At 32.2% G+C, this 17183-nt stretch overlaps 1 protein-coding gene across 1 annotated transcript in view; it reads left to right on the plus strand.

Moving 5' to 3' along the window:
• Positions 1-17183, plus strand: part of LOC134533686 (sodium-coupled monocarboxylate transporter 1-like) — an 86955-nt gene that overhangs the window by 16000 nt on the left and 53772 nt on the right. The window contains exons 3-5 of the mRNA XM_063371243.1: positions 8993-9152; positions 10701-10818; positions 16721-16788. Of these exons, the coding sequence (XP_063227313.1) occupies positions 8993-9152; positions 10701-10818; positions 16721-16788 (346 nt within the window). The remainder of the gene's footprint in view (positions 1-8992; positions 9153-10700; positions 10819-16720; positions 16789-17183) is intronic.

The following is a 17183-nucleotide window of genomic DNA, read 5'->3' on the forward strand; positions in this document are numbered from 1 at the left end:
TTAATGACCATATACAATTTTATAGAATTATTTAGACATTTATGTGAGTGTATTAGCCACCAGCATGTTTGTAATCTGCAAAACCGTTACTTTTAGTGGCAAATGTCGCATGAGGTGGTCTTAGGAGTGTTACATGAATGTATTACCCATTTGCATGGTTGCAATCTGTAAAACTGTTAGTTATAGTGGCGAATGTGGCATGAGGTGATTTTATATAAATGTATTAGCCACCCGCATGTTTGTAATCTGCAAAACCGTTAGTTAGAGTGGCAAATGTCACATGAGGTGATCTTAGGAAAATTATATGAATGTATTACCCATTTAGCATGTCTGTAATCTGCGAAACTATTAGTTTTTGTGGCGAATGTGGTATGAGGTGATCTTAGGAGATTAGCCACCAGCATGTTTGTAATATGCAAAACTGTTAGTTTTAGTGGCAAATGTGATGTGCAGCTATTAAATATAAATTGAGTTGTTATTACCTTTTTCACTTTGAAAATAATCCTAAATAATAAAAGGAAAAGTTCTAACGCCTGAACTTAGTGTTTATTTCTCAGAGACTCTCCCTCTTACCCTTACTGTACCAGTGGGAGAAGAGAGAGAAACTCATTTCAATATATATATACAGAGTGAGGAGAGGGACAGAGAGATAAGTTGAGATAGAGCGAGGTATAGAGAATGAAATGGGTTAGATAAAGAGATATATAGATGTATAGCGCTATATAGAGATTTAAATATGGAAAAGATAGAGAAAGTGGGAGGTATATACGTATATATGTAGATATAAAGAGGTAAATAGAGATAGAGAGATACCTATATAGCTATAGATGTAAAAAGAGATAAATATATATTTAGAGAAGTGGATGGATGATTTGTATATGTGTAACTACTTTAAACATATTACAAAACAAAACTGAATGAGGCATTGCAATGCATGCTGAGCATTAGCTAGATAATGGAATCATTTCAATATTAGTAGGTAATCTCTTTTTTTCAGCTTTTTTCTATAGTGCTTTATAAAGTCTAGATTACATACAGACCACCAATTTTTCGATATATACAGGTAAATAACTATGCACTGGGAGAACAACGTCTGTCGGGATCTGAAAGTGATATAAATTATTTTGCACACTTGACATTCAAATTAAGAATACATTTACTAACTACATCTGATTTCGAAAAAGGTCCCCTTCACCCTGTTTCCAGCCCGGGCAACGCCGGGTACTGCAGCTAGTATAGGTATATTATATGTTAACCTTTAATTGACATAAATTCTGGTAAATAAGTTATTTTTATGAAGCAACGTATTCAGATACCCGTAAAAACATTTTTGTAATAATTTTTTTATTTAAAATTTTTGTAAAAAATTCTTTATTGTATAAGTTAAAAAGTATATCAGGAATTTTTCTTTTAATATTGTGTTTGAAGTCGTTCCCACAGCTGTTACTTGTCGAAAATATTGTGGGTAATTAGATGTTACATTTCTAGAAAGCGCAGAGCTCTGTGATTATCGATATATTTTTTAAATTGGGTTGTATAGTTTGTAAACGTTGAGAATTTCATCTCAAACAAATTAATTTACATTATAATTGAGATTTTCACAGAGGTGTTCACATCTTTTAAGGATTAGTAATAATATAATAACATTTAATATTTGCTTAGCTTACATTTCGTTTGAGTTACCAGGCAATTTAAGATTGCTTATGTTAAAGTAAATAAAACCTCAAACTTTAGCTAAAATATTGTTTGTTTTGGCCTTTCCAAAAGTTTCTGAGGAAGGTGTTTTACTTGGCTATTTTTAGAATAAACTTTCTGTGCTGATAAAACGTTTATACATTTTATTCTACATTTAATTCCTACCAACGGCATTTTTTCTTCTTAAAAATACAAAAAAAGAAAATGTATTGTTATTGCGTGTAAAAATATTAGTAGTTTTATTTATATTTGGTCATAGATATAATTTTGAACTGTTACTCCTCACATGACCATGTGTATCTGCTTGAACGAGTCACAAGTCCTCGAAACTTTTCCACATCTCATGAACCGACATCGCCACCGAAGTGGCCTGTTGCTCAAGGAAATGACCTCTAAACTGAGATATCTGTGTCGTTCAGGAGACCCGCGCAGACGCGATGGCGAACTCTGACCGCTGAAGGCGCCTCGTGATAGCAGCAGTCGTCGTTAAAATTTAATGTGGGTTAATTGACAGTGAAGAACTAAAATAAAAAAAAATTTACTCTAATAGTCCAAGCTTTTTTTATGATGTGTATCAATATTTCGAATCTCACTTGGCTAGTAAGTTATATGATTATTGCATAAAATAAATTGGGTGTGGCTGTGTCATGAACATGGCCGTGTGTTTTACGTGAATACGTGTACGTAACAGGTAATATTTTCTATACAAAATATAAAATACGATATTTTATTTAGGTTATAATCATGTTTGAATTCTAAGAAGGCATCATTCCATCGCATAACTTCAACCGGCCCAGCTGCAGATGTACTAGCACCGTCGTTGGTCCGCTCGGCCGCATTCATTCTTTTACGTTCCCGGCACTGCTTCACTGGGTCATATGGTGTTTTATAGGTATCATTCGATTGATTTTGGGAAGCCCTTTCCAAACGTATATGATCTCTGTATTTGGATTTGGCTTTTTGACGGTTATAGGCCGACATTATAAATTTTTATTTTAATACCATATATATTCACTGTAATTATCTTAGACTAATGTTTTATACATGCAATCGATAGATATTGAAGAGAGTTGACGATTGAAACTCAAACGAACGGCGTAGCTTCTTCGAATCAAAAGTTACACTAAATGGAATTATCGAAACGCAGTAAAATGACCTCAAAATGGCGGCGCTTCCCCTTCCACCACGCGCGATGCGTCATAGTCCTCACTTAGCGTAACGAATTCATTGATCCTTTAGTTATCCAGTTGTATAATTAAAATTTGTATGGAGATGATAGATATATAGCTGCAACACAAAACTGTATCCCCCGATTTTGTTAATAATTCGTTTTTTGAATTGCCTCCCACTATTGAAGCAATTTCAAAAACGTATTCACGTCAAAAAAAACGACAAAAAGTTAAACTAAGTTTACTTATAATTGCTTATTTAGAAAAAAATATTCATTTTAGATGAAGTTTAATTAAACTGTTGAAAGAGGTGAAAATTGAAAGTTAATATTTTTGTGGATGGCGAAAAAATGGTTTATCTGTATTACGTGTTTAGGTAAACTACAAATACGGTACCTTTAAAATGTATTTTAAAACTTTTCTTAGACACTATTATTTGCTTATTCTCAAAATTGTGACTTTATTAGTATCCAGATTAGAGCCTTATCTGACATATATCTTAAGTCGGATGAGGTAAGGTCATTTACTCGTGAAAATATATAACTGTTGCTTGGAAACAAAGTGTATGAAATGATGTAACTATTTAATTGTGAAAATTATTACAAATTTAATAGCATGTACATTTGTTCAATCCAAATTAGCATAAAAATAAAAATTATGTCAGATAAATATAAAATAAGTAATTTATTACATAGAAAAAGTTTTAAAACTTTTTAGAACAAAATTTAAACTTTCTTCTTTTAAAACATGTTTATCTTTGGAAAAAATTAAATATTGTTAAAAACATAATATTGGGCTTAGGAAGTCTTGGTCATAAAAAGCGCTGGAGGGACATCATTGTTGCCTAGACTTAGATTATTAGACGGTTGTAAAGTAGAAACGGTTTGTCTATACCAAAATAAAGCAGTTACAGATTTTCAGAAACTCACTGATCAATCTTATTTGAAACTATCTAATAATTCGCTGCTTCATTGGCACAATTTCTGAGTATTGCTAAAATCTTACCATTAAAAAATGTTATTTGCTCAATTCCAATATTTTTAGTGTATGAATTCAAGAATTAAATTGCCAGATGTATAACATATTTTTTTAATAATATAACTGTTTAAGAATGATATTTTTGGAGTAGTATTGCCTAGGCACTTTTTAAGTATCGATTAACTATCTGATTTTCAAACTTCTGTTTCGGAAATATAACATAATGTATTCCCTTTCCCACCCTTAAAAGACGAAATTCAGAAAAACCACAGGAAAAAAATAATAATTAGCAACTCCCTGTGCTTTTTGTACATTCTTAAAATCTAATTCTAAGAGACAGTAAATGCGGAAATAATGCATTTTTATTGCTAAAATTACCCCTTTACACACCTTAGAGGATGAATCTTGCAATTGTTTTTTTAATAATATTTATTTTTAGTTTAATATTTATGCAAATTTAATTTACATAAAACTTAATTAGTTTTGGAGAAGCCATTTATTTTATTTAACGGAAACACATCCCGTTATCACCCTATTAAAAGACGAACATTTATAAACGCAAAACATAAGTAATACGTAACTTTAGATGCAGATGTTTTTAGTATCATACTTCTCGTTCTAATTGAATTGGAAGTGTTCCATTTTTTAAAATGTTGAACACGCCCTTCTACCAACCTTAGAATTTAAATAAAACAAAATGGTAGAACAGTGGTTGGTAGATTTTGTTTCTGTATTTTTTGAACCGTATTATTTTTTATTGTGCTTGATTAAATACATTGCTTTAATCATTTATCTTTAAACCATATATAACATTTTTTTCACACCTTGTTGCTGGAATTGTGTAAAATGGCAAAACTGTAGTTGGTAGATTACGTATGTTTATTATGGGTAGCAAAAAAGTTTACTATGCTTAATAATTTTATTCGTATATATGATAATTAAAATAATATACTAATCATTTTTCATTTATTAAAGGTTAAATTTCGTAAAATATAAAAATTGTGGTTAGTATTTGTATTTATATTATTAGTTATATGCACTTAACACGCTTTATATTTAGAAATATAATTATTATTCGTAAAAACATACTCATTTGTCACAACTTAAGTGCTGAATTTCGCAAAATATAAAAATTGTGATTAGTATTTATCGTATGTTTATTACTGTACCCCAAATCATTTATTACGCTTAATTAAGTTATGAGATGTAAATAATCTTAAAAACGTACTTTTTTTCACTCCTTAGTGTAGAATATTTCAAAATGTAGAAATTGTGGTTGCTAATTTTCGTGTTTTTAGTATATATTTAGTGTATTCATTAAATTTAATTAAATTCTAAGATAAAATTAATCTTTTTAATATACTCTACCACTTTTTCACGCGTTAGGGTTTGAATTTCGAAAATACCAGAATTTTTGGTGGATGTTTTTGTATGGTAATTATTGATACCCATAATTACTAATAGTTCTGAAATAAGAAGTCATAATTACTAATATTTAAAATAAACTTACTCCTTACTCATCCCAAAAGGGGTTGAATTTCTAAAATATAAAAAATTGTGTTGGCAGTTTTTGTATGGTCATTATTAAACCCCCAAAATACTTAATTACGCTTAATTAAATACGGAGTTACATTTATTAAAATTTAAAACATTCTTATCTCTTATTCATACCTCAAGGGTTTAATTTCGAAAATAAAAATACTTTGGTTGAAAATTTTTGTATGGTCATAGGTGGTACTCAAAACTTATAATATTAGGCTATATAAAATACAGAGCTATAGGTATTAATGTGTAAAGCATACTAACCCTTAGGGGTTGAATTACAGAAAATATTAAAATTTTTAAAAGTTTTTGTATGTTCATTATTGGTACCAAAACCTTTCATTACACTTAATTAAATTCGTAGATAAAATTATTTATTAAAAAAAAAAAACTAACTTATCTCCACATCTTAAGATTTGAATTTTGCAAAGTATTAAAATTATGGTTTTTAATTTTTTGTACCTTCATAATTGGTACCAAAAATCATTCATTACACTTTTAAATTCGGAGATATAATTATAAATTAAAAAAAAAAATACTTACCTATTTTTCACCATTTAAGAGTTAAAATTCGCAAAATTTTTAAATTGTGCCGGGCAATTTTTTAATGTATATTATTGGTACCCATTGCCTTTTCTTAAGTTTGATTAGTTTCAGCAAAAATATTTTTTATCGTTAAACCATATATAGCGTTTTCTTCACCCCTTAGGTGTGGAATTCTGTATTTAGACGTAGCCTAGTTTCTAACTTATCCAAAGGGATTTTCATTAAAATAAAACTTCATCAAAATCCGTTCAGTAGATTTCAATAGACAATCAGACAAATAGACAAGAACTTTAAAAACTGTATTTTTGATTTCTCAATAATTCAAATAGCCATTTGCAATAGTTGTTTTTTTTATAATTTCATCCAATGTACAGAATTTTTGCCTTAAACAGTTATATTATTAGTATCGATTTATGTGAGTTATATAATACTTTTTTTCCTTGATTCACAATTGATTACGTCCAATAAAGCATTTCGTGAGCAATATCAAATAGTGGACAAATTATTTAGAGAAACTAAGGCAATACACGTCAGAGCAAACACTGCCTATTTGCAGTACCTAAAAGTACTTTAAGTGCCACTTGTTTACTCTTTCCTAACCAGTAGTGACTCCGGAAATGTTATTCCAGGGTTAATTGTTTATTGTATAAAATATAAATATGTATTTCTACCCACCGCAGTTCTGTATAGTATAACTAAGAAACATGTAAAAGCATGTAAGACATAGAAAAAAGACATCTTTGTCTAAATATCGCAAGCTAAAGTATCTTGGGACGCACCCAGCAGTTGCAAGTCACTTGCCGACGTAGTAACCCCGGTTGAAATGCGTCAAATTTGCTTGAGTGTAGATATCCAGACTCACTGGGCTAAGACGTAAAATTTTTGATTAATAAAACAAAAAAATTCGAAATTAAACATTGTGAATGTTTACGGTAAGTACATACAAGACGAGTAAATTAATATCGGTTAGTAGTAGCTAGTAAAAAATATAGTTTTGTTTGTAGAAATTTTAATATTAAAACATTTTAAATTTAAAATTGGTTTACCGAAATTTAATAACGAAACTTGCTAGATTTGTTATGTTTTATTTTCGTTTGTCTCTAAATTTATTTAGCATTAATCGTTTTTGCCTTTTAATGTATCTTGGTGTGGCACTTGCGAATTGGTTTATTTTAAGATGAGCTTAACTGTCAGTTAAACCAGGCTCAGGAGTTTACACATAAATACAAAACATACCTATACAACATTCATTCAAATAGGCGAAGATAAGATAAAAACAAAATATAATAAATACTCGTACTACAGTAATATCTATAGCTACAAAATCGCCAACATAAAATCAACCACAAAACGTAATTTTCGAAGGCACACGTGAAAACAGCAAACTGGGAACTGTAGGCCTACTCTTGTTCAATTTTAAAACTTTAACAAAATATGACGTCACTGTAATGGGGATGCGCAGACCGCATTGAAAAAGTGTACGAAACCCGGTGTGCACATCACACTGTAGCGACATCACTGCTTAAAATCATTTAGTAGTAGTTATCACAGACATATTATGTTACATAAACGCAAAAAGATAAGAAATTGAACTGCAAATCGGAAATATACTGCCTCAATTTATTAAATAACAATTTCCGTTTGAAAAACCAAATTCTCTTTTGCTTTTATATATACAGACACCTACTGTTCGAAATGAAACCAGATCGGTTAAAAACTTCAGATGCAGAATTTATTTATGTAAAAAGAATAAACAGTTTTTTCAAAACAATTATCCCGTTTAGAATTCAACGCTCTTACCATTGTGATAGTGACGGTTCCTTCCCACTACTTCCTTAAACCAAGCATGCTGATACCAGGTACCTGTCTGTACACTGCTCATAGGGCTTTCATTGCAGTGTTATTTAGTGTTTTCCCTCCATTGCCTTACGAAGGATAAAGTCGAAGACACAACACGACACCAACGATTGAGCCGACAAAATAACTTCCCACTTGCGAAGAATCCCCGAGCCGGCCGGTAATCAAAACCTACCCCTTTGGCTTACATTAACCTACCTAGTTGCTCTAACAAAATATGTTACTTTGGGGAAAGACTAATTTTCTTTATTAAACAACCGAAAATGTACAAAATAATTTCCTTTCAAAAAAGAAATCATTAACGGTTATAATAAATTCACAGATATCATCACTCAAAGTGAAAAATAACGTTTGAAAAATTCCAATTTTCTATTATTGTTATTTAGCAATTGTGATTTCCAGCTGTTGGTAAAACTGATTAAATAAAGGGAACATCTATTTGTCAATATTTTATATGTTTTCGTAGCTGAGTGTTTGTTTGCATCTGCACTGTTTGTAATATCAGTAAATTTATGGACCTTACAACGAAGACTTCACCTCAAATAAACGAACAGTTCTCCGTTATTATAGATAACTGAACATGCTTAGAAAATACGCCGCATTCCGACAACAGAATTTTGCTTTTTTTTTTTGTTATGAACGGGGTAAACACACAATGAAAGAAGCAATGGCTTTTTGCAGCAGCCTGAAAAATGTTTTTGACTGTTTTGCTTGTTAACCAAGATTAACAGCTTGTAAATTGTCGTATGTAGTTTATTGACACACAAAGATTTGCATTTGCGCTGCAAATGTGGTAATGCAATCGTAACAAAAGGTTCGGCACGACTTAAGGCTGGTTACAGTGCAGACTCGCCCCCGCTATTGTATACTTTCACCTTTCATTTACGAATAACGCTGGTTACAATCATTCAGGTATCTTCGTAAATTTATGGCTATCTTCGTTAATTTAAGGACACTGAGACGAATCCAAAAGAATTTTCTAACACAACTGGTTATGACTGTAGTAAAGACACTCTTCTTTTTTCCACGCGTGTGATTACGTTTCTTTCAAACAAAACATACAACTCGGAAGTCAAAACATAGCGTAGTTTCTATGAGTTTTGAGTTATTTTAAATCACGAAGATCGCTTCGTTTGTTTGAGTTGAATTGTTCGTTGAAGAGTCCGTAAATGGACTGCGAGTCGTGAAGAGTGTGTGTCCCGCAGCCACTTGTCGGGCATCACCCTGATGGGCGTGCCGTCCGAGATCTACGTGTACGGAGCGCAGTACTCCACGGCGCTGCTGTCGGCCGTCTTCATGTGCGTCATCATCAACTACATCTACCTGCCCGTGTTCTTCTCGCTGCAGCTCACCTCCACCTTCGAGGTGAGTGCTGCCCGCGCGCTAGGACCACGGGTCCGTTCCTTCCCAGTGATGCCACAGCTGTTCCGAATCTTTAACGCAATCTGGCGTTCCAACAATGAAATACTTTGGTCCGCGTCCTTTATTTGCGCTTAATTTTTTTTTACATCATATTTTTAGGCATTTATTAATTCATCAATTGCCAGGTAAATCATTTGACACATAAAAATAATGGTAAACAGCATTTGACTGGCTTAGCAACAGACTATAGTTTTGTTTTAAATAAAAAAATAACACCATAAACCCCTCAAAGAACAAAACGTTGCAATAAAGAGCGCTATTCACATGTCATTTCACAAAACGTTTCATTGAGTGTTCTGTGAGGATTCATTCAACTATTCGAAATGTCATAGAAAATGGCTGTGATTTTTTATATGCTCTTTTCAAGCATCCCTTAGGCTAAAGTGTCATTTAAGGGTGGTATTTCAAAACATCCTCTGTCATTGTTTTGTACGTATCTTCGAAAGCAGGATCGTTACAGATAGAAACAAGAAAAATAAAAATCAATCATTGACCATGTAAAAGAATTCAGCTTGAGTTTACAGTAGGCTAACTAACTAAATTAAAAAAGAGCTGTAGTAAATTATATTAACCATGTAAAATCAATATCCGAATTGACGGTCTAATATTTGAACCCATTATTTTTCTACGTTCTTAGCTCTAGCATTTTTTTCTGAAAAAATCAATATTTATAATAAAGTGAAACACACAATTTTAATGAATGTTTTAAGAACTTTATTGTAAAAAAAAATTAATCGTAAAGTAATGTAGTACCTATATCGTAAAATAGAAAAGAAGTAAATAGTGAAAATAGTATATATGGCTAACGATAATGATATCATTTTGTATAATAATAAAATGCATACAATTTATTCGGTGCTATATATATATATATATATATATATACATATATGAAGATTTTTCATTGTTTCAGTTTTAATAAGTATTCCCAGAATAATTTTCCCATCGTTCTAAAAGAATGCATTCCATCGCTCTTCATTGTCATTGTTTCACATGTAGGTATATATTTGTGACTTTAATATCAAAGAGAGATTAAAAAACCTTATGTTGTTATTTATTAAGTGATAAATCTAGCAAAAAGCTTATTTGAAAATTATATTGGCAATACGATCCTAACAGCTTCTCTGAGCTTGATTTAAGGCCTTGTTGTGGTAGTTATGCCTGCGGTAACTGATTATTAGAGACCGGAAAAATTCGCGCTTTCAATGACCTCCAGGATGGACTCCAATATTCTCTACTCACTCGGGCGAATGCCAACTGTTCATTGGCTGCTGACTTGTGAGTCGTCTCGACTGGGTGGCCTGTGATTCGACACTTCAATGAGTGAGGGTCTCTAATTGGCCCTCAGTCCTCCAGATTAACAGTGAACCAATGACTGAAGCAGCACTAAGGTATAATTGTTTGAATTTTAGCATAACACGAAATATATATGCTTTGCATGTGGGGTTATTTCCTAATGTTTTTCTAGGCAAAGGGCTTGTTTTGTCTCAGTACCTGGAGCTGCGCTTCAACCAGAGGGTGCGAGCGATCGCGTCGATGGTGTTTACCATCTCAACAGTGCTGCATCTGCCGATAGTGGTATACGTGCCAGCCTTAGCTTTCAGTCAAGGTAAACTTCCATTCGTCTGAAGAAAATACTTTAAGGCAACATATATTAATTTACCAATGCACTTATTAATTTTGTTTCACACATTATTAGTGATATTTCACATTCTTTTCTTTACTGTAATTACTAAACATTTTTTGTGTTTAATTTTAACGATAATTTTTTTTTTTTGCTAATTGATTGCAAAATGTGTCACGAGGTATTTGCTAAACTCATTTTGCTATCTCTGTTCATAATATTATGGATGCTTGAGTGATCTTTGCGGTTTTTATTTAACCTTACAAAAACTCGTGACAAAAATTTGACAAAACATTCAATTCATGGCAGAAACAACTATTATATTACCTAATAAACAAATAAATAAAAGTATACAAGGAATATAGTAACAAACATTGAATTGACCTAACCTATGTTGTTTCATTACTATAAAAACACGTCTAGTAATGAATACACTATAAATGTGTAATCACGTTATATGCATAATTCAAAATTGTTGTATTTCTTACTTTATTTAAGACTTTATTGGCCGTTTTCGCTAAAGATAAACTTAAAAACACCATTATTGCCATCGAACCATTTTAAGCGTAGATGTGACTTCCAATTTTACTCTTTTTTAACACTAAAAAAGCTGTTTCTAAGCAAAAATAATTATTTTTTATAAACAGATGGATAAAATAATTTTAAACTGACTATTTTTTGAGTGTTATAGATTTATCACACTTTTATATTCTTTATTTAAGTAAAATAATCATATTTTGTTGAAAAAAGGTAATTTTAGGGTAAAAATCTATGAATGTTTTGTAAGGTCATATAAACTTTTTCTGTGATGGAATTGCACAAACTTAACGTGAATCTTAGTAAAGAAAAATGCATTTTTCTTTCTAAGCTTTGGTTTGTATTATAATTAAGATTTTTCGCTTATATTTTCAATGCATTAGTTAATTTTTTATTTATATGTGAAAACAAAAATAAATTAAACAAACTGATAACCTAACTAAAACATATATATTATTAAATAATACGACCTTTTTCTCCTCACAAAATTTAAGTGTTGTGTATTAATTTTCTCTTGGTTAAAAATATGACGTTTTTTATTGTATAAATACATACCAAAATTTGTTATGTACAGCAGGTAGAAATAAACCAAATTGTAAATCTATCTAAAACTATAACCAAGTATGGAGGAAGAAATTCATTGAAATGAGTTAAAGGAGCGAGATCTAAACTCCAAAACCGGTAAGATCAAGTCATAAAATAAAATATTGCGGTTTTGACGACATTTTCCACTCAAAAAAGGGTGCGGGCAAATTGACTAAATGTTATTTGGAATACTTTTAATAAAATTCTTAATATTGTGTAAGTAATATTAAATAGTTTATTCAACAGCTGGTTCTGGCTCGAATTTTGAGAATGGTGCCAATGACGGCCATTTTCTGACGATACGAACGCCATATTGGATGACCATTACATTGACCGTTGGCCACTTCTGCCATTTTATATTCCATCATATTTAATTAAACATAATTGAAATCGAGTGTCCCTCCAGCGATTGTGGCACTTATAGTTACAATCGAACCTTCTACCAAATTGGATGACATCTCGATGGGCAGTCTTGTTTCTAAATGCCACCATATTGGATAACGTGGTAGCAACTTTTTTTCAATTCTGGTGTTACGTCAGCCATCTTGTTTTCGTCTGCTGGAGGTCGCATTCTAGACTGACGTCACAGTGGCCATGTGGTTTCTGTCTGGTGGACGTCGTGATCTTGGATAAAGTAAAGGCTGTCATATTTGTTTCTGCTGTTTTTGTGTAGAGCACCAGCATCGCTCTGTCCGCGCACATGAGTTAAATGTTGCAATACCTATAAATGTTGTTATGGAACTTGGCATATTAAATTAAATTTTTTATACAAAACACATTAGAAGCGAGGTAATTCTAATCATAATGCTTGGAATTCTAGGTTAGAAAACATACACGTTTCACCACACGGCCACCAAGACATTAAGATAAGCAAGAATTAAATAAGATATTTTAAAATTAAAACACATATTCGGACTTGTGATATTTTGTATTTGTAGGAATAATACCTGCGAGAGGACGTTGCCACTATCTAAACTGCTACAGTGAAGGATATTTATCTACCGTGGCATTCGCAACTTGTCGCCAATCTTGGCCACCACCTTTTAAATAAGTTATTATTAACCTAAAAATTCGGGAAAAATTCTAAAAATCATCAACAATATAGTCTGTCAATAAATTATAGTTTTATTCGAATACTGTGTTCGATCCTTAGTCGTTGCAAAAGTGTTAATTTTACAGTAAAATTACTTGTTTAATTAATAATGTAAAAAATCCTAAAAACCAATCAAACTCCAGTCAACTGCTGATGCCATATTGGACGCCATCTTGAAAATTCGTAATTATTAAACATATTATCAAGAATCTCTCTCGGGAAGAAAATGTCTGTGTAGCAAAGGATCTGGTTGGTTGGTCTGTCTTCAGTAAACTGTTTGGAGCTAAGAATTAGTCAGTTTAAGCAGATGAAGGACTAAATGTTTATAAGTTTGCTATATTTCTATCGTTCACAGGGGTTCCAGTAGTAGAATAGAAATTATGTAATAATTTGTATTTTTAAAATATTTTTGGTTTTTTACTCGAATTTATATCTAATTGGTTACAAATTTACAATATGTCATAACAGCTTACTGAAGGCCAGTTGGCAAGGAATCTAAGCTAATTTAAGGACTTTTGACTTTATTTATTTAAATTATTATTTTTTGCTTAAAAGATATATTTTGTGCATTAATCAAGTATCGAACTAAGGACAAGAATCGGTAGATTCAATTTAAAAAAATAATTTCAGATTTTTTTAATGAATTTTGTAAATTTCCCCAAATGTATAGGTAAATAAATACAGAATTCCATGATGGTATCCAAATGCCAAAATGGCGGGTGGCACAGTAATAATAAATAATGACTATACTCTAGTGGACAAAAATTTAACTAATATGGCGGCAACACCCAAGCAGACACCGTGTGTACTACGTGACACTAGTGCTCCTGGTAGCGAGTACCTACTGAAAACGATATGGTGGTTCGTTCTTGAAAAGGCGATGCCTTCAAAATAAAGAAAATTACAATTCCAGATATGTGTGTTATTTTATATACCTTATTTGATTCTCTGTCTAATAATCTCTAAATTGCCAAGGGGTTAAAGGAGCATGTATTCCAATCTAGACGTCAGAGCAGCGATGTGTCGAATCACAGCACTTTCAATGTATTTTGTATAAAAAATTACATTTAACATGTTGATTAGGACCATAATGGCTCTGGTAGGTACTCGAACATCGGCCTTAAGAGATGAGACTGAGCGACGCTGGCGCTCTCTAGGAGTACACAGTGGCAACAATGACTTCAGTAACCAAGATGGTGGCCTCCAGCAGACGAAAACATAATGGCCAACATGATGTAAGAATTTTAAAAAGTTCTGTGAAATCAAATTTAAGATGGTGGACATGTTATTAGAATTTAAGATGGTGGCTATAACGGAAAGTGCAACTTTCTCTAATCCAAGGTGCAACAATGACTTCATACACAAACAAGATGGCGTGCATAACGTAAAGTGCAGCATTATTGAGTGGGGCTCTCAATTTAAAGATGGTGGATCCGAATTGGTGGTTCCAATATGGCTGACTGAAGATGGCCATCTGGGTCAAAAGGTCAAAATCAAGGTATTCCAAGATGGCTGGCGTGACGTTAAAGTTCTTGATGGTGCTATCGGCACCTCGGTTGGTCCTGGTGATGCCTGGCGCAGGAGGAATAATTATATACTACTTTTACAAACAGGTCATGTCCAACCTAAAACATGCGGATAAGCGTCACCGAATTACGATCCTTGGCCAGGCCAGAGGACAGCAACAACTTGTGGTGTTTCATCACCTACTGTGCCAACTATGACAGCATTAAAAACCCTAACATTTCCGAATATGATTTTAAACGATTGTAATAATAACTCTAAACATGTTAAATATCAGTGCAACATGTGTTTTAGCTCACTTACACGATACGGAATATTGAAAGGGCGCATCAGGAATTGTAATGGTCTGGTTGCGCATTCATCAGGACCAAAATGTATATTCTATTGCAAGACGTTTATGCACATGTGAACTTTAAGCAGTGTGTTGTATGTGGTAATAACCTTTAGTCTGGAGCTGCCTTAAATCACCTTCTAAGGAATGCAGAGGACTTGTTTCACACGCTAAGAAAAATAAATATCTCTTCAAATTTTTTTATTAATAGAATTATCATAATAAAATTTTGTTTGTGAATTTTTTTTATACCTTGAACCTTAAAACTTTATTCATAAATATATGCGATTAGTAAATTAAAGAACAACTATTTTCCTAAACATGTTTTGCATTGACGAAGGATGGAAATAAAGACGAAATAAAATCTTTTCAATTAAAAATATTATGAATGCAGATTTTTTAAGAAATAATAATTTTTTACGATTTTTCTGAGAATAATTACGAATTTTTAAGATGGCGGCCAATATGGTATCAGCAGTTGACTGGAAAATGGTAGATTAGGAGTTTGACCCATTTTTCGGATTTTTAACATTGTTAATTTAATAGTAATTTAAACATAAAATTAACATTATTTGCATCAACTAATGATGTAACAAACTACTGGATTTGAATAAAACAATCCTTATATTGATAGACAATACTGTTGATGATGTTTGGATTTTTTCCCGAAATTTTATGTTAATAGTAACATATTTAAATGTAGTGGCCAAGACTGGTGACAAGATGGTGGATGCCACAGTAGTAAAATATTCTACACTGTAGCAGTTAGAAATTTAATCAATATTGTGGGTATTTCTCTAGCATACGTTGTGTACGCTTGCGCTCCTAGTATTGAGTACTGAAAACATGATGGTGGCAGCTATTTCTAGAAGACAAAGGTTCACTACCGCTCCTAGTAGAAAGCATTAAAAATAAATATGGCGGCAACGTCCTCTCGTAGGTGCTGCTATCATTCCTTCAAATAGAAATATATTACAAGACCGAATATGTTTTTTTTTTTTTAAGGTCTTACATAATTCTTGCTCTGGTAAAGGTCTTGGTGGCCTTGTGATCAAAGATGTTATTTTTCTAACCTAAAGTTCCAAGTATTATGGTTAGAATTACCTTGCTTCTAATGTAGTTTGTACAAAAATTTAATTTAATATGTCAAAATGTTCCATAACAACATTGATAGGTATTGCAACTTTTACCTCAAGTGCACGGACAGAGCGATGCCGGCGCTCTCTACGAACAAACAGCACAAACAAAGATGGCGGACTCTACCTCATCCAAGATGGCGTTCTCTAGCAGACGAACACAATATGGCCTGTGGGACATTATCCGAGATGACCTCCAGCACACGAAAATCAAAATTCAAACGTGACACCAGAATCGAAAAAAATGTTTCTGTGACGTCATCCATTACGGTGGCCTGAATCTGTCAAAAACAAGATTGCCACAGCGATGTCATCCATGCTAACGTAACGAAAATTGTCATGAATGTGAGTGGGGCACTCGACTTCATTATAGCGGAATTAAAAGTAGTGTCCAAAGTCATGGATAAAGGTCGAAGGTAATTTTCAAAGGTAATTGAAGATGGTGGCTGTGACGTCAGAACACGGTCGGTCATTGACCCCTTCCCCAATACACGAACCAGAACCAGCCACTGGAGTACGTATTATATACTACTTTTGTAGGAATTTTGTTACTTTATCATGGCAAGGTCTACAAATAGACCATTATGTTCTGTTTTTATTTTATGTATTTTTATCAATATTTAAGTGGTTATTATGATTACGTTTTTAAAAATAAATATAAGGTTTTTTCTTGTGTTTCAGTGAGCGGAGTCAATATTCATCTTATAACGCCTATTGTATCAATTATCTGCATCCTCTACACGATGATGGTATGATTTAATTCTGTTTTACTACATGTTAATGTTAATACCTTAATAAATTTCAGCCCGACTACTTTGTATACCACTATACATAGTGGTAACCGTTTATGAATACTACCTCTTTCACGGATTTTAACGTTGTATTTTTATATATGTGTTATTTATTTGGTCAGTAATAAAAACGTCCCAAACTAAGACATTTTGCCTGAGGCAAGGCAGATTATACAATATTAAAACCAATTGTGTTGAAAAAAACTATTTCAAAAAATAAAATCAATTAAAAATTATATAATACCTTCAATTTGATAAAAAAAATCAATTTAATTTTATTAAAACTAAAAACACGCTTTAAAATCTGAGTAGGAATTTTGTCCTTAAGATTTTCAGTGGAAGTAAATAACATA

Source organism: Bacillus rossius, chromosome 7 (genome assembly GCF_032445375.1).
Source record: "Bacillus rossius redtenbacheri isolate Brsri chromosome 7, Brsri_v3, whole genome shotgun sequence".
In the NCBI taxonomy this organism is placed as follows: domain Eukaryota; kingdom Metazoa; phylum Arthropoda; class Insecta; order Phasmatodea; family Bacillidae; genus Bacillus; species Bacillus rossius.